Genomic DNA, 18477 nt, shown 5'->3' with positions numbered 1-18477 from the left:
GATCAACATTGTTCTTGGCAAGTTTTTTACAGAAGGGGTTTGCCATTGCCTTCTTCTAGGCAGTGTCTTTACAAGACAGGTGACCCCGGCCATTATCAATACTCTTCAGAGATTGTCTGCCTGGTGTCAGTGGTCGCATAACCAGGACCTGTGATCTGCACCGGCTGTTCATATGACCACCCACCACCTGCTCCCACGGCTTCACGTGACCCTGATTGGAGGGTCTATAACTTGCCCAAGGGTGACCTGCAGGCTGGTGGAGGAAAGGGGCACCTTACATCTCCTTTAGAAGAGATGTATCTCCACCCCACCACCCTAGGAACTATGGAAATAGATAAGCAGTCATGTTTATTCATTTCCATAGATGAATAAAGATAACTTTTACTCATTTTATTAATAATTTTATTTCATGATTTTATTTTTAATGAATAAACAGTCCTGGTGAAGGGTCCTGTCCCGAAACTTTGGCCAACCCACAGCTGGAGTACAGTGTCCAGTTCTGGTCTCAGGAAGGAGGTGACTGCACTGGAGAGGGTGCAGAGGACGTTGCCCGGGACAGAGTGTTTCGGTTACGAGGAGAGACCGGAGAGTCTGGGTCTGTTCTCCCTGAAGTGGGGGGAGGCTGAGGGGGGACCTGATGGAGGTGGCAGAAGTGGGGCAAAAGTCACGGCGCGATAGAACTGTCATATCTGGTCGCCATGGCAATGAGGAAGCCAGGCCCAGGAGGCAGTGAACCAACTTGGCCTGGACTCACGCAGAGGGTCCTTTGAGCCAGGGCAGGCTTTTTTGATCGGACGCTATGTGGCAACTGCGGGGAAATATTCAGTTAGTTGCTCAGGGGTTGAACAGATCACGGGCAAATAGGTGGTGGGGGGCAGGGGTCAGTGGTTGGCTTTCAGCCGAGGATTTTGGTTCACTAGGCCTTGAACAGTAGGCCTTGTAGGATTGGGACAATGGTAGGCAGAGTGGTGGCGGGGTGGGGAACGGGTGCGATAATGTTGGTAGGTGACAGAGTGCAAGATGGAGTAAGGGGTATCAATGGCAGGACGGAGCGAGGAGCCAGCATTGGCGAGACATAGAGGGAGAGCCCTCACACTCTGGCATTCGTACTGGAGATGGTCATGATGTGAGTCCTGCAGGCTGACTCCGTCCGCTCCTCAGCAAAGGCCAAACGGAGCGAGGTGGACAGGGAACGCCGGAAAACCTGGCGGAAGTCGTGGCCGGCAAAGACATAGAGGATGGGGTTCAGGGCTCTGTTGAAGGAGGCTAGGCCCACGGAGAAGCTATCCCAGACCCAGGCCTCTGGATGTTTGGAGAAAGCCTGAGCTAGTCCGCAGATGTGGTATGGGAGCCAGCAGAGGAAAAAGGCGGCAACTACAACTGCAATGAGGCGGACAGGCTTCCTGGTCTTGCTGGACTTGGCGAACTTGCCCCTCTGCAGCTTCTGGCCAATCAGGAGGTAGCAGAATGCAGAATGCCATGATGAGGAAGGGGAAGATGAAGGCAAAGAGGGCCCGTGTCACCTCCACCACCTCCCTGGTCTGGTCTCCGAAATAAGTCCTGGTGTAGTTCAAGGTGCAGTAAGTCAAGTTGAACTCAGGGTCTATGTACATCTTCCGTGTCAGCAGAGTGGGCAGGCTCATGAGGAAGGCGAAGACCCAGGCCCCAAGGCAGGCCGCACGCACCCAAGGCAGGGACCGGTGAGTCTGGGACCAAACGGGCCTAGTGACAGCCAGACAGCGGTCGATGCTGATCATGGTCAATAGGAAAACAATGGCGTACATGTTCAGGACGATGGCCGAGGGAAGGAGCTTACAGAGGACATTGTCTGTAGGCCAGGAGTTCCTCAGGGCAACGTTAGCCATCTGGAAGGTCAGGTCTGCAACAGCCAGGTTCAGGAACCACAGCGTGTTGACGCTCCGCTTCATCTTGAAGCCTGTCACCCAGATGACGGCCCCGTTGCCAGGGACGCCCAACATGAAAGTGAGTGCGTAGACAAAGATGGACAAGGTGGAGGCTGCTGGCAGTTGGGTCCCAGAATCCACAGGTAAGTTCTCATCGGAGTAGTTTCCAAAGGAGAAGTTTCCAAAGGAGTAGAATCCATCGGGGTAGAATGCAAAGGTAGGCAGGTTGTAGTAGTAATCATTTCCAGAATACATCGTGCTGAGCCTGGAGGGGAAGATATTGTGGAGGTGAGAGAGGTTGGGAATGGAGGGAGGGGACAAGAAGCGGGAAGGAGGGAGATGTGTGAGGGAAAGAGGAAGCAGGGAGAGAGAGGGAGGGAAAAGAGGGAAGATGGGGTCAAAAGGAGAGGTGCGAGAAAGAGGAGAGGTAGGTGAAGATGATGGAGGATGAAAGAGGATTGAAGGGGAAAGGGGGGAGGGGAATGAACAACAGAGGAGCAACTGAAACGGGTGGATGAAGAGGTGCGGAGGGAGGGGGAAGGGTAGAGAGATGAATGGGCCAGGGGAGGATGCTGTGTTCTGAAAGGCAGGAGGAGGGGCAGAGGAGACGGGGAAGGGAGGACAGGTGAAGATTGGTTGAAGATAACCGGGGCTGAAGAATAAGGACAGGTGAGAGAAGGGAAGGGGAGAGAAATGGGAGAGGGAGTAGACAAGACGAGGGAGGAGGGGGGAGGGGGAAGAGGGAGGGGAAGAGGAAGAGGGAGGGTGAAGAGGAAAGGGGAGGGTGAAGGAGAGGGGGAGGAGGGGAAGGGAAGAGGAGGAAGAGTAAGAGGAGAAAGGGAAGGTGATGGGTGGACATGAGAGGAAGTGGTGGAGGAGAAAGGGGACGGAAGGGGTGGAGGAGGGAGGGAGAGGAGGAGTGGATAGGGAGGGGGAGGAGGGGAGGAAAGGTGGAAACATTGCGAGGAGACGGAAGGATGAAGGGAAGGAGGGAAGGGTAGAAATGGGGTGTGGGGAAGGGAGGTTGCAGTACGTGGCAGGGACAAGCAAAGAGAAAGGGAGACGGAGGATGTGAGGTGAAGTGGGGGGAGGGTGGATGCAGGAACGGTGGAAAGAATAAGGAGGGAAAGAGGGGAAGGTGAGTGGCAAAGGGTGGAGGGGGCAGGGGAAGAGATGGAGAGGTGGGAAGAACAAGAAAGGGTGGGGTGAAGGTTTGAAGGGAGTGGGAAGGAGAGGGGCCTAGATGGAGTTAGGGAGGCCAAGGACAACAGAGGTGGGAGGGTGAGGGTGGGGTGGAAGAGGGGAAGATCAGGAGAAGGAGCGGCAAGGAAGAAGGAGCGAGGACAGGAAAGGGGAGGGAGAATCAGTAGTGAGAATGCTGAAGGGCTGGAGGTGGAGGGGAAATGAGTGGATGGTGTGGGGAGGGAAGACTGGGAACTGGTCGGCAAAGAGGGAGGAAAATGATGGAAGAGGGAGGAGATGGGAAGAGGAAGAAAGTGGCATAAGAGGGAGGGGAGATGTGGAAGGAGGAAAGGGGGCAGGGGAAGGGGTAAGAAAGAGAGGGAAGGGGGAGTGGGGAGAGGATGAAGGAAGAGGGAGGTGAAGAGGGGACTGAAGGAGAAAAAGGGAGGTAGGGGAATGAGGGGAGAAGAATAGGATGGGGAAGAGGGAGAAAGAGAGAAAGGGGAGAAGAAAGGGAAAGATGGAGAGAGAAGAGCAGAATGGGGAAGAGAAAGAGGGAGAAGGAAGAGGGGTAAAGAAGGAGGGGAAGAGAGGAAAGAGGGAGAGGGAAGAGGGGGAAAGAGGGAGGGGGAAGGGGAAAGAGGGAGGAGGAAGGGGAAAGAGGGAGGAGGAAGTGGAAAGAGGGAGGGGAAGGGGAAGAGGGAGGGGGAAGGGGAAGAGAGGGGAAGAGGGAGGGGGAAGGGGAAAGAGGGAGGGGGAAGGGGAAGAGAGGGGAAGAGGGAGGGGAAGGGGAAATAGGAAGGAAGGGGCAAAGAGGGAGGGGAAAGAGGAAAGAGGGAGAGGGAAGGAGAAAGAGGGAGGGGAAGAGAGGAAAGAGGGAGAGGGAAGAGGGAAAAGAGGGAGGGGGAAGAGAGGAAAGAGGGAGAGGGAAGGGGAAAGAGGGGAATAGAGGAACGAGGGAGAGGGAAGGGGAAAGAGGGGAATAGAGGAATGAGGGAGAGGGAAGAGGGGAAAGAGGGAGGGGGAAGGAGAAAGAGGGAGGAAGAAGGGGAAAGAGGGAGGGGGAAGGGGAAGAGGGGAAGAGGGAGAGGGAAGGGGAAAGAGGGGGGAAGGGGAAGAGAGGGAAGAGGGAGGAGGAAGGGGAAAGAGGGAGGAGAAGGGAAAGAGGGAGGAGAAAGTGGAAAGAGGGAGGGGGAAGGGAAAAGAGGGAGGAGGAAGTGGAAAGAGGTAGGGGGAAGGGGGAAGAGGGAGGGGAAGGGGAAAGAGGGAGGAGGAAGGGGAAGAGGGGGGGAAGGGGAAAGAGGGAGGGGAAAGAGAGGAAAGAGGGAGCGGGAAGGGGAAAGAGGGAGGGGGAAGGGGAAGAGGGGGAAGAGGGAGGGGGAAGGGGGAAGAGGGAGGGGGAAGGGGGAAGAGGGAGGGGGAAGGGGGAAGAGGGAGGGGAAAGAGAGGAAAGAGGGAGCGGGAAGGGGAAAGAGGGAGGGGGAAGGGGAAGAGAGGGGAAGAGGGAGGGGGAAGGGGAAAGAGGGAGGGGGAAGAGGGAAAGAGGGAGGGGGAGGGGAAGAGAGGGGAAGAGGGAGGGGGAAGGGAAAGAGGGAGGGGGTTGGGGAAGAGAGGGAAGAGGGAGGGGGAAGGGGAAAGAGGGAGGAGGAAGTGGAAAGAGGGAGGGGGAAGGGGAAAGAGGGAGGGGGTAGGGGAAGGGGGAAGAGGGAGGGGAAGGGGAAAGAGGGGGGAAGGGGAAGAGGGAGGGGGAAGGGGAAAGAGAGGAAAGAGGGAGCGGGAAAGGGAAAGAGGGAGGGGGAAGGGGAAGAGGGGGAAGAGGGAGGGAAGGGGAAAGAGGGAGGGGGATGGGGAAGAGGGGGAAGAGGAAGGGGAAGGGGAAGACGGGGGAAGGGGAAGAGAGGGGAAGAGGGAGGGGGATGGGGAAAGAGGGAGGGGAAAGAGAGGAAAGAGGGAGCGGGAAGGGGAAAGAGGGAGGGGGAAGGGGAAGAGAGGGGAAGAGGGAGGGGGAAGGGGAAAGAGGGAGGGGGAAGAGGGAAAGAGGGAGGGGGAAGGGGAAGAGAGGGGAAGAGGGAGGGGGATGGGGAAGAGGGAGGGGGAAGGGGAAAGAGGGAGGGGGAAGGGGAAAGAGGGAGGGGGAAGGGAAAGGGGGAGGGGAAGAGAGGAAAGGGAGCGGGAAGGGGAAAGAGGGAGGGGAAGGGGAAGAGAGAGGAACAGGGAGGGGGAAGAGGGAGGGGGAAGGGGAAGAGGGGGAAGAGGGAGGGGAAGGGGAAGACGGAGGGGTGAGGGGAAGAGAGGAGAAGAGAGAGGGGGATGGGGAAAGAGGGAGGGGAAAGAGAGGAAAGAGGGAGCGGGAAGGGGAAAGAGGGAGGGGGAAGGGGAAGAGAGGGGAAGAGGGAGGGGAAGGGGAAAGAGGGGGGGGAAGGGGAAAGAGGGGGGGGAAGAGGGAAAGAGGGAGGGGGAAGGGGAAGAGAGGGGAAGAGGGAGGGGGATGGGGAAGAGGGAGGGGGAAGGGGAAAGAGGGAGGGGAAGAGAGGAAAGGGAGCGGGAAGGGGAAAGAGGGAGGGGAAGGGGAAGAGAGAGGAACAGGGAGGGGGAAGGGGAAAGAGGGAGGGGGATGGGGAAGAGGGGGAAGAGGGAGGGGGAAGGGGGAGGGGGAAGGGGAAGAGAGGGGAAGAGGGAGGGGATGGGGAAAGAGGGAGGGGAAAGAGAGGAAAGAGGGGGCTGGAAGGGGAAAGAGGGAGGGGGAAGGGGAAGAGAGGACAAGAGGGAGGGGGAAGGGGAAGGAGGGAGGGGGAAGGGGGAAAGAGGGAGGGGAAGGGGGAAAGAGGGAGGGGAAATGGGAAGAGAGGGGAAGAGGGACCGGGAAGGGAAAGAGGGAGGGGGATGGGGAAGAGGGGGTAGAGGGAGGGGGAAGGGGGAAAGAGGGAGGGGGAAGGGGAAGAGAGGGGAAGAGGGAGGGGGATGGGGAAAGAGGGGGAAGGGGAATGAGGGTGGGAGAAGGGGAAGAGGGGGAAGAGGGGGAAAGGGAAAGGGGAAAGAGGGAGGGGGAAGGAGGAAGAAAATTGCATAACAGAGAAGAGAGAAGAGATATGAATGGGGAAGAGGGAGGGAAGAAGGGGATGGGACAAGCTGGGAAGAGGGGAGAAGAGGAAGGAAACAGAGTTGGGAAAGGGAGGGAAATTTGGGGAGGGGAAGGGAAAGGGGGAGGGAAGAATATGAGAGGAAGAGGGGGAGGGGGGAGCGAGGATGCCAAGTGCAGAAGGGGGAGGAGGGATAAGGGGAAGTGAGCAGGGAGAGAGATGGGGGTTGAGCAATGGAAAGGGTTAGAGGTGGGGAAAGAAGGGGAATGGAGGTAAAGGGAAAGATGGAAAGAGGTGGGTTGGAGGGAAAGGAGAGAGAGGATGGAAGTCACAACCATCTACCCCCTCACTGCCCCTCCTGCACCACGGTGCTCACTCCTCACCAGCCCTCACACACCGCATTGGTTCTCCTCCCTGACAGCCCCTCCAGCCCCACAGCAGAGACGGGAAATGGACGGGGAAGGTGAAGAAAGTGACCTTCAGTGTGACACTCCCTCCTCACCTCCTCACCCTCAGCACGGCACTCCCTCCACTCCGAAATAAACGCAGTGCACTCCGCCATCCTCACCTCCCCCACACCACCCCACCCTCTCCCTCCCCACCATTCATCATCCACTGCCGGCCCCTAGGGACCCCAGCTCCGGCATTCCTTCCTGGGCCCCCACCGACTCACCTTGGAGCCTGCTCTCCCTCTCGATGAAGTTCAGCCTCCCCGGAATCTCTGGCTCACTCCGTCTCCCCGGGCAGCTCGGGAGAGTTGGACTCAGATCCCAAACTGCTGCGACCACAGCAACCAATCCTGAAGATGAACTGTGCAGAAACGAACGGAAGGGCTGTCCGCAGCCCCGGTAGAGCAGGGAAGGGAGAATAGGACGCTGGTCCGGGAGCATCCGGAGAGTGGAGTGGGTCCCGTCTGAGGCTGAAAAACACATCAGCATGATTTTATCACTTTTTTAAATCTCTGGTTTATTAGCTCAGTTCCTCAAACTGAATCAGATGGGGACGGCAAAGCGTTGAAGAGAAACCACAGGAGTTCCTGAATGAGAGAAAAAAGAGTAAATATCCCATCACACACGCCCGATCAATCAAAACATTCAACATTTTCGGCAATTTGTCCCGCTGAAATGATGAACTGATCCGGAGGGTTCCGGGTCATCCGGGTGCTCCGGGGATTTGGATCCAAGGATTCAATCTGTTTTGGAATGCTCGCTTCCATTGTTTGCAAGGTTCCCCCCCCCACCCCACCCCTTCTCTCTGTGCCCGTTGGGGGTTGGTCTTTATATTTTAATTGGGTTCTTTCGGGTTCCTTCCTTTGCAGCTTCCTGGAAGCAAACAAATCTCCAGGTTTTATAATTTATACAGCCTTTGATAATAAATGTACTTTGAATCTTTTGAAAATATATTTTATTTATTTCATCTTCATCCTATATCCTAATATAAACATTGTGTTATGGACATTGTTTGCCGCAAACACTGTACCAGTAAAATTAAAGCAGACTTCGGGAATGCTTTGTAGGGAAAAAAGAGAAACGATCGCTTTGAAAACAGGCCCACGGCCCAGGAAAGGGGAGATGGATTGTGGGGAGTGGGAGCAAAGACAGTGACGCTCTCCCATGTGGGTCCAGAGTTTGGGAGAAGATCTCCTCACAGAGGTCGACTGCGGGCTGCCCAGACTTTTAAAATAAAATGTCCAAGGTATTGCCTGTCTTCACCAGGTGTTACGTACCCCGTAACTGGGTCTCTTACCAGCAAAGATAGAGAGGTCCGTTGAAGTCTGATGGTACTATTTTTAAAAGTATTTATTGATAAAGGGGCACAAAAATAAGATTAATGCAAACATACAGATAATATACGTCGTCCATACTAAATCTAAAAGCACGGGTATAATAATAATCAATAAAAAATAGCTCTATCGTTGTCTAGGGGATAATGTATTGTCCGATGGAAATATAACAGTCACTGTTAGTTCGTTCAAGCTACAGCGTTTTGGGTTTAAGAGAGAGACGGTTTTAAACTTGCCCAGGTCTTTTATGATGTCAATCCTTTGAGTCGGGGGAGTTGGTTTCCCCGTTGCTAGTTAAAAGCCGTTTTACGTGGTACCAGCCACCAGATCAAGGCAATGGAACTGAACGCACGTGGCCTCCTTCAAATGGCTTCCCACTATTACGGGATCGTTAGCGTTTCTTCTGGTGCATCTGAGGGGCCGTTCCTACAGACCCTCTTTTATCCTGACTCGCAGGGTCGTAGATGTCAATCAGGTTGGGGTGATGCAATCTCTCCCTCACCCAGCCCACTTTGCCTGAGGGCGTTCACGTAGCATAGTATCTCAATCCACAAATCTGTCTCCAAGAGACAATGGCCATGTCCCGTAGCTTTACATCGCCGGGGAACGAGACATTCTGCACGTCTCTCTCTCATTTCCTGGGTCCCCTGACCCAACCCAATAGTGATCTTGCGATTCTCACAAAGGAGGGGGCTGCAGGCATAACACCAGGGAACTGGGAAGGGGAGGGATTTCAGCAAGTGTTCATGATGGGACTGTCACAGTCTTTGCTCCTTTGTGCCTCACAGTTCCACAGACACCTCTTGCCACCTACAGCCGGAGTTCCTCGGCTCCCAGAGGGACAGAACTCTTTCCCAACAACCAGATTTCTTGTGCACAGCCTCTTCTCCCAACGGTGGACCCCAGCTCAGTCAAACAGGCAACATCTCGTGACTGATGACTGTCAATATCTACCACACCACCGACCCCCCCCCCCTCCCACCCCACCCCACCCCACTGACCCACTGATTGGCGAAAGTGATACAACAGATGTTTAAACTGAAGGCATCTCCACACAGGCTTAACAGTGGATCCCCGGGTCCAATCCCGCAGCCGTTGTGGAGACAATGACCCTTCAGTGAGGATGAGAGACAAATGTATCAGGAAAGAACTCAAGCCGGGGTTGAAGGTTGCCAAAAGTCTCCTTGGTGAGGGGATAAAAGAGAATCCCCAGGTATTGTATTGAACCAGAATCAGAATCACTGGCAGATGTTGAGAAATTTATTGACTGTGTACAATGCATTGCACTACATAACAATAGAGAAAAAAACTCAATCACAGTAAGTATGTATATATATATATATATATGGGCCATGTGGCCCATTGAGTCTGTTGTACCTTTACATCGATTATGATCCCTCTCAACTCCAGTCTCCAGCTTTCTCCCCATTAACCGTTGATGCTCTGATGAGTCCAGAACATATCCATCTCCACTTTAAATATATCCAATGACCTGGCCTCCACAGCTGTCTGTGGCAAAGAATTCCAGAGATTCACCACCATCTGGCTAAAGAAATTAATCCTCACCTCCATTCTAAAGGGATTTCCCTCTATTCTGAGGCTGTGTCCTCTGGTCCTAGACTCCCGCACTATAGGGAATATCTTCGCCATGTCCATTCTCTCTCAGCCTTTCAATATTCAAAAGGTTTCATTTAAATCACATTTCAATCACACAGACAGCAAAGTTGGAAATGAGGGTGAGGGTGACATATATAACACCTTGGTCAGACCCCACTTGGAGTACTGTGTTCAGTTCTGGTCACCTCACTACAGGAAGGTTGTGGTTTCTATAGAGAGAGTGCAGAGGAGATTCACAAAGATGTTGCCTGGATTGGGGAGCGTGCCTTATGAGAATCGTTTGAGTGAACTCGGCCTTTTCTCCTTGCAGTGACGGAGGATGAAAGGTGAACTGATAGAGGTGTATAAGATGATGAGAGACATTGATCGTATAGATAGACTGACACTTGTTCCAGGGCTGAAATGGTTAACACGAGGGGGCATAGTTTTAAGGTGCATGGAAGTAATTACCGAGGGGATGTCAGGGGTAAGTTTTTCACACAGAGAGTGGTGGGAGCGTGGAATGCACTGCCAGCAACGATGATAGAGGTTTGATTGAGGTTTATAAGATTATGAGACTCATAGATAGAATAGACGGGGAGTATCTTTTTCCCAGGGTAGAAATGTCTACCAGAGGGCATGCATTGAAAGTGAGAGGGGGTAGGTTCAAAGGGGATGTGAGGGGTAAGTTTTTTACACAGGGAGATGTTGATGCCCGGAATGTGCTGCCTGTTATGGTGGTCGTGGCAAATGCATTAGAGGCTTTTAAGAAACGTTTGGATAAGCATGTGGATGTGAGGAGAGAGAGGGATATAGACATGGAGAAGGTAAAAGGGATTAGTTTATTTGGAGGGTTTTGATTTAGCTGGTTCAGCACAACATTGTGGGCCGAATGGCCCATTCCCATGCTCTACTGTTCTCTGTTATCAGTCTATCTACTCGTCTGACCACTTTCAGGGAGTTGTGAATTTGACCCCAACATCCTCCTATTGTTCATCAGCGCTCCTTACATTCCTGCCATTTACTGGATACTTTCACTGAACTTTTCATCCTGCAAAGTTAAACGCCCGACTTCATCCAGAGTTTGCAATCCAAACATCAGTTAAAATCAATTCCTGTGCCCGGCTGGAAGCCCAAGGAGAGTTTATTCATCATATGCACTGGGAAATCACTAGATCCTTTTTTTTTAAATGCCTCATGTTCATCTAGATTAAACTTCATCTGCCATTTCTCTGCCCTCATTTCCAACTTTGCTGTCTGGATGATTGAAATGTGATTTAAATGAAACCTTTTGAATATTGAAAGGCTGAGAGAGAATGGACATGGCGAGGATGTTTCCTATAGTGCCGGAGTCTGGGACCAGAGGGCACAATGAAGAAGTCTTCAGTGTCCTGCCTAAGTGACTACCGTCCCGTTGCACTTACATCCATCATCATGAAGTGTTTTGAGAGGCTCATCATGAGGCATATCAAGACCCTGTTGCCCCCCTCACTGGACCCCCTGCAGTTTGCGTACCGTCCCAACTGCTCAACAGATGACGCCATTGCCACTACCCTCCACCTGGCCCTAACCCACCTGGACAAAAATGACACATACGTTCGGATGCTGTTCATAGACTTCAGTTCAGCATTCAACACAATCATCCCTGAGAAACTGGTTGGAAAGCTGAGCCTACTGGACCTGAACACCTCCTTTTGCAACTGGATCCTGACTGGGAGACCTTAGTCAGTCCGGATCGGGAGCAGCATCTCCAACACCATCACACTGAGCACGAGGGCTCCCCAGGGTTGTGTGCTCAGTCCACTGCTGTTCACTCTGCTGACCCACGACTGTGCTGCAACGCACAGCTCAAACCACATCATCAAGTTCGCCGATGACACGACCGTGGTGGGTCTCATTAGCAAGAATGACGAGTCAGCTTACAGAGAGGAGGTGCAGCGGCTAACAGACTGGTGCAGAGCCAACTACCTGTCTCTTAATGTGAACAAAGCAAAAGAGATGGTTGTTGACTTCAGGAGGGCACGGAGCGACCACTCCCCGCTGAACATCAACGGCTCCTCGATAGAGATCATAAAGAGCATGAAATTTCTTGGTGTTCACCTGACGGAGAATCTCACCTGGTCCCTCAACACCAGCTCCATAGCAAAGAAAGCCCAACAGCGTCTCTACTTTCTGCGAAGGCTGAGGAGAGTCCATCTCCCACCCCCCATCCTCATCACATTCTACAGGGGTTGTATTGAGAGCATCCTGAGCAGCTGCATCACTGCCTGGTTCGGAAATTGCACCATCTCGGATCACAAGACCCTGCAGCAGATAGTGAGGTCAGCTGAGAAGATCATCAGGGTCTCTCTTCCTGCCATCATGGACATTTACACTACACGCTAACAGCAAACAGCATTATGAAGGACCCCACACACCCCTCATACAATATCTTCTCCCTCCTGCCATCTGGGAAAAGGCTCCGAAGCATTGGGGCTCTCACGACCAGACTATGTAACAGTTTCTTCCCCCAAGCTGTCAGACTCCTTAATAACTGAAGCCTGGACTGACACCTTGCTCTACTGTCCTGTTTATTATTTATTGTAATGCCTGCACTGTTTTTGTGCACTTTATCCACCCAGTGTAGGTCTGTAGTCTAGTGTAGCTTTCTCTGTGTTGTGTTTTTTTATTATGTAGTTCGGTCTAATTTTTTGTACTGTATCATGTAACACCATGGTCCTGAAAAACGTTGTCCCATTTTTACTATGCACTGTACCAGCAGTTATGGTCGAAATGACAATAAAAGTTGACTTGATTTGACTTGATGGTCATCTGGATTGAACTTCATCTGCCATTTATCTGCCCACATTTCCAACATTTCTGTCTGGATGATTGAAATGTGATTTAAATGAATCCTTTTGAATATTGAAAGGCTGAGAGAGAATGGACATGGTGAGGATGTTTCCTATAGTGCGGGAGTCTGGGACCAGAGGACACAGCCTCAGAATAGAGGGAAATCCCTTTAGAACGGAGGTGAGGATTAATTTCTTTAGCCAGATGGTGGTGAAACTCTGGAATTCTTTGCCACAGACAGCTGTGTGGGGCCAGGTGATTGGATATATTTAAAGTGGGTGTGGATAGGTTCTGGATTCATCAGAGCATCAACGGGGAGAAAGCTTAAGACTGGAGTTGAGAGGGATCAAAATCGATGTAAAGGTGCCACATGGCCATTATACATACACACTTATTGTGATTCTGTTTTTTCTCTACTGTTATGTAGTGCAATGCATTGTAGACAGTAAATAAATTTCTCAACATCTGCCAGAGATCCTGAATCTGGTTCAATACAATACCTGGGGATTCTCTTTTATCTCACTCACCGAGGAGACTTTTGGCAACCTTCAACCCCGGCTTGAGTTCTTTCCTGCATACATTTGTCTCTCATCCTCACTGAAGGGTCGTTCTCTCCACAACGGCTGCGGGATTGGACCCGGGGATCCACTGTTAAGCCTGTGTGGAGATGCCTTCCGTTTAAACATCTGCTGTTGCAGAACCGGTTTTGGGCAACAGGGGGAGGCATTGTAGAGGGATATCTGTGCCGAGCAAACTGCTGAATTCAGCTGAATCCTTTCTGTACGTGACCCGTATCCCACCATTCCCTGCACGATCATGTGTCTACATACACTCAGTGGCCACTTTATTCGGTCCCTCCTGTACTGAATAAACCGGCCACTGAGTGTATGCTTGTGATCTGCTGCTCTATCCCATCCACTTCAAGGTTTGACGTGTTGTGGTCTCTGTTGTAATGAGTGGATATTGGAGATACTGCCACCTTCCTGACAGCTTGAGCCAGTCTGGCCATTCTCCTCTGATCTCTCTCATTAACAAGGCTTTTTCGCCCACACAACTCAATGGGTGTTTTTCATTTGTTTTTGCACCATTCTCTGTAAACTCTACAGACCGCTGTGTGTGAAAATCCCAGGAGATCAGCAGTTTCTGAGATACTCAGACCACCCCATCTGGCACCAATAATACATCCTACAGTCAAAGTCACTTCGATCACATTTCCTCCCCCATTCCTGTGTTTGGTCTGAACCTCTTGACCATGTCTGCGTGCTTTTATGCACTGGGTTGCTTCCTCGTGATTGGCTGATTAGATACTTGCATTAATGAAGAGTCCACTGTGTGTAGAAGTCTCTAGTGTTGCGGTTAGCACAGTACGGGAGACCCGGGTTCAATTCCGGCTGCTGCCAGTAAGGAGTTTGTACATTCACCCGGTGACCGTGTGAGTTACCTCCGGGTGCATTAGTGGCGTCCTTGGTCACATAACCAGGACCTGTGATCTGCACCGGCTGTTCATATGACCACCCACCACCTGCTCCCACGGCTTCACGTGACCCTGAATGGAGGGTCTACAACTTGCCCAAGGGCACCTCTCCTTTAGTAGAGATGTATCTCCACCCCACCACCCTCGGATCTATGGAAATAGATTAGCAGTCATGTTTATTCATTTCCATAGATGAATAGACATATCTTTTACTCATTTTATTAATAATTTTATTTTGTAATTTTATTTTTAATGAAACAGTCCTGGTGAAGGGTCCTGTCCCGAAACTTTGTCCAGCCCACAGCTGGAGTACAGTGTCCAGTTCTGGTCTCCACACTACAGGAAGGAGGTGACTGCACTGGAGAGGGTGCAGAGGATGTTGCCCGGGATGGAGCATTTTGGGTATGAGGAGAGACCAGAGAGGCAGCGTCTGTTCTCCCTGGAGCGGGAGGATGCTGAGGGGGGACCTGATGGAGGTAGCAGGGGTGGGGCAAAAGTCACGACGAGATAGAGTTGTCATGTCTGGTCGCCATGGCAATGAGGAAGCCGGGCTCAGGAGGCAGTGAACCCACTTGGTCTGAACTCATGCAGAGGGTCCTTTGAGCCGGGGCAAGTTTTTTTTTGATCGGATGCTATCTGGCGACCGCGGGGAAATATTCAATTAGTTGCTCAGGGGTTGAACAGATCACGGGAAAATAGGTGAGCGGGGCAGGGGTCAGTGGTTGGGTTTCAGCCGAGGATTTTCGTTCACCAGGCCTTGAATGATAGGCTTTGTAGGATTGGGACAATGGTAGGCAGAGCACTGGTGGGGGCGGAACGGGTGCAATAATGGCAGGAGTTGATAGAGGGCAAGATGGGGTAAGGGGTATCAATGGCAGGACGGAGCGAGGAGCCAGCATTGGCGGGACATAGAGGGAGAGTCCTCACATACTGGCATCTATACTGGAGATGGTCTTGATGTGAGCCCTGCAGGCTGACTCCGTCCGCTCCTCAGCAAAGGCCAAACGGAGCGAGGTAGACAGGGAACGCCGGAAAATCTGGCGGAAGTCGTGGCCGGCAAAGACATAGAGGATGGGGTTCAGGGCGCTGTTGAAGGAGGCTAGGCCCACGGAGAAGCTATCCCAGACCCAGGCCTCTGGATGTTTGGAGAAAGCCTGAGCTAGGCCGCAGATGTGGTATGGGAGCCAGCAGAGGAAAAAGGCGGCAACTACAACTGCAATGAGGCGGACAGGCTTCCTGGTCTTGCTGGACTTGGCGAACTTGCCCCTCTGCAGCTTCTGGCTGATCAGGAGGTAGCAGAATGCCATGATGAGGAAGGGGAAGATGAAGGCAAAAAGGGCCCGTGTCACCTCCACCACCTCCCAGGTCCGGTCTCCGAAATAACTCTCGGTGTATTTCATAGTGCAGTAACTCAAGTTAACCATATAACCATATAACCATATAACAATCACAGCACGGAAACAGGCCATTCCGGCCCTCCTGGTCCGTGCCGAACTCTTAATCTCACCTAGTCCCACCTACCCGCACTCAGCCCATAACCCTCCACTCCTTTCCTGTCCATATACCTATCCAATTTTACCTTAAATGACACAACTGAACTGGCCTCTACTACTTCTACAGGAAGCTCATTCCACACAGCTATCACTCTCTGAGTAAAGAAATACCTCCTCATGTTTCCCTTAAACTTTTACCCCCTAACTCTCAAATCATGTCCTCTCGTTTGAATCTCCCCTACTCTCAATGGAAACAGCCTATTCACGTCAACTCTATCTATCCCTCTCAACATTTTAAATACCTCGATCAAATCCCCCCTCAACCTTCTATGCTCCAATGAATAGAGACCTAACTTGTTCAACCTTTCTCTGTAACTTAAGTGCTGAAACCCAGGTAACATCCTAGTAAATCGTCTCTGCACTCTCTCTAATTTATTGATATCTTTCCTATAATTCGGTGACCAGAGTTGAACTCAGAGTCTATCTACGTCGTCCATCGGGAGGGAGATGAAAGAGAAGAGGAATGGGAGAGGGGAGATTGGTTGGGAGGGGGAAGAAATAAGAGAGTTAGCAGTTTAATTTGTTCATTACAAATTGTCCCGTGATTAGGCTGGGTTAAAACGGGGGACTGCTGGGCAGCACGGCTCGAAGGACTGGAACGGACTGTTCCGTGACAAAGCTCAATAAAAAAATAAATAAAATCAAAAATATTTATATATGGGCACATACACACAGAGAGGTTGTCCATTGAGTCCAATATGGGAAGGTTTTTAAAGTGGAAAAGCCATGCCCTGGGGTATAATATGCAATATACACATACATATACACACACACACACACACACACACACACACACACACACACACACACACACACACACACACACACACACACACACACACACACACTGTATGTACAAAACAAATGTATATCCTGTGATGTTTCCTCCTGTCCTCCTGTCTCTGTGGTGCTGAGGGTGATAGATCGCCCCTCGCTGCTGTGCTTCATGTCTGTGAACTTTTCGGCAATTTGTCCCGCTGAAATGATGAACTGATCCGGAGGGTTCCGGGTCATCCGGGTGCTCCGGGGATTTGGATCCAAGGATTCAATCTGTTTTGGAATGCTCACTTCCATTGTTTGCAAGATACCACCCCCACCCCACCCCTTCTCTCTGTGCCCGTTGGGGGTTGGTCTTTATATTTTAATTGGGTTCTTTCGGGTTCCTTCCTTTGCAGCTTCCTGGAAGCAAACAAATCTCCAGGTTTTATAATTTATACAGCCTTTGATAATAAATGTACTTTGAATCTTTTGAATATATATTTTATTTATTTCATCTTCATCCTCTATCCTAATATAAACATTGTGTTATGAACATTGTTTGCCGCAAACACTGTACCAGTAAAATTAAAGCAGACTTCGGGAATGCTTTGTAGGGAAAAAAGAGAAACGATCGCTTTGAAAACAAGCCCACGGCCCAGGAAAGGGGAGATGGATTGTGGGGAGTGGGAGCAAAGACAGTGACGCTCTCCCGTGCGGGTCCAGAGTTTGGGAGAAGATCTCCTCACAGAGGCCGACTGCGGGCTGCCCAGACTTTTAAAATAAAATGTCCAAGGTATTGCCTATCTTCACCAGGGAACGGGGAAGGGGAGGGATTTCAGCAAGTGTTCATGATGGGACTGTCACAGTCTTTGCTCCTTTGTGCCTCACAGTTCCACAGACACCTCTTGCCACCTACAGCAGGAGTTCCTCTGCTCCCAGAGGGACAGAACTCTTTCCCAACAACCAGAGTTCTTGTGCACAACCTCTTCTCCCAACGGTGGACCCCAGCTCAGTCAAACAGGCAACATCTCGTGACTGATGACTGTCAATATCTACCACACCACCGACCCCCCTCCCACCCCACCCAATGACTTAATCTTCCAGCTCCACACCGGGACTGTGGGATCAGATGTGTAGAGGGAAATTCGCTCTATGTCTGACCCTGAGAGTGAGTGGTGGGACAGTGTGGAGGGAGATTCACTCTGTGTCTGACCCCTTTTTTACAAAATCCTTTATTACAAATATCGGTGCTATACAATATATACAAAACAGTGGCAAACACAATTACTTCACTACAACTAGACAACAGACATTACACCAAAATGTTGCCATCTCTATCCACGATGGCATTTACACCCCGCGGAGCCCAACTGTCTCGAAACTCCTCTAAGGTCACCGTGGACTGCGCGTGTTCTTTTTCAATATTTACCCGGGCACGAACATACCCCCTAAACATTGCCGGGCAGTCTGCCCGGGGAGATCCTCCCGCCACCCGTTTCCAAGACCCTCGAATGGCAGATTTCGCCAGCCCCAGGAGCAAGTTGACTGTGACATCCTCATCCCTCCATGCCCCCTTCCTTACTGGATGACCATATACAAATAGGGTGGGGCTAAAATGTAGCCAGAAGGTGAGAAGCAGCCCACGTAAATACGCAAAAAGGGGCAGCAGCCTCGCACACTCCATATACATGTGGTAAACGGTCTCCTCCAGCCCGCAGAAGTGGCATGCGGGTGGGAGATCCATGTACAAACTAAAAAACTTATTGCAGGGCACCGCTCTATGCAGCACCCTCCAGCCAAGATCCCCCAGGTGCATGGGAAGAACCCCCTCATAAAGGGATTTCCAGTGGGGACCCTCCTCACCTCCGGGTGGAAAGACTGTCCGCCATGGTGTGTCGGGACGGTGGACAAGGGCAAAGAAGTGGAGGGTGTGGAGCAGCAGCCCATACAAATACCTCCTACTTGCATCCCTGAATGGGACTGTGGGTATCGATGAGAGACGGCTCAAGTTGTGTGGACTCAGCTCTCGGACAAGGTTGCGGGGCCTGGGCCCGACAAGCAGCTCGGCCTGAGTCGGTCCACACACCTGAGCCGCACCGTCATCCACTGGGGTAGGGCAAGGGTCGGCCAGGACCCCGCCCTCCACCAGAGGAGGGGATTCCCGGCCTGAGGCGACCATGTTCCAGACTTTCAGTAGGTCCTGATAGAAGCCGGGCAGACTCCGCAAAGCAGCATGGCTGACGCCCGCCAGTGGTAGCCGCATGTCTTCGTGAAGACAGCAGCCCCTCCGGAGGAAGAAAGTCGCCAACTCGTG

At 51.8% G+C, this 18477-nt stretch overlaps 1 protein-coding gene across 1 annotated transcript; it reads right to left on the bottom strand.

Annotated features, from left to right (window-relative positions):
* Window positions 1-1090: 1090 nt before the first annotated feature.
* LOC140715742 (C3a anaphylatoxin chemotactic receptor-like) lies at window positions 1091-2159 on the bottom strand. The gene is made up of 2 exons (XM_073028110.1): window positions 1524-2159; window positions 1091-1444 (listed from the first exon to the last, which is right to left on the bottom strand). Exons 1-2 carry the CDS (start codon window positions 2157-2159, stop codon window positions 1091-1093), a joined length of 990 nt encoding a protein of 329 aa, XP_072884211.1.
* Window positions 2160-18477: the final 16318 nt, after the last annotated feature.

Source organism: Hemitrygon akajei, chromosome 24 (genome assembly GCF_048418815.1).
Source record: "Hemitrygon akajei chromosome 24, sHemAka1.3, whole genome shotgun sequence".
Lineage (NCBI taxonomy): Eukaryota > Metazoa > Chordata > Chondrichthyes > Myliobatiformes > Dasyatidae > Hemitrygon > Hemitrygon akajei.
The sequence above is the reverse complement of the archived record's forward strand: the minus strand, read 5'-3'. Positions and strand labels throughout refer to the sequence as shown.

Bases quoted from the DNA above. Each gene is read 5' to 3' on its own strand.
- LOC140715742 (XM_073028110.1), bottom strand. From the start codon at position 2,159: ATGTATTCTGGAAATGATTACTACTACAACCTGCCTACCTTTGCATTC. The intron at 1,445-1,523 runs GTGACACGGGCC...CTGATTGGCCAG, and splicing joins AGACCAGGGAGGTGGTGGAG to AAGCTGCAGAGGGGCAAGTT.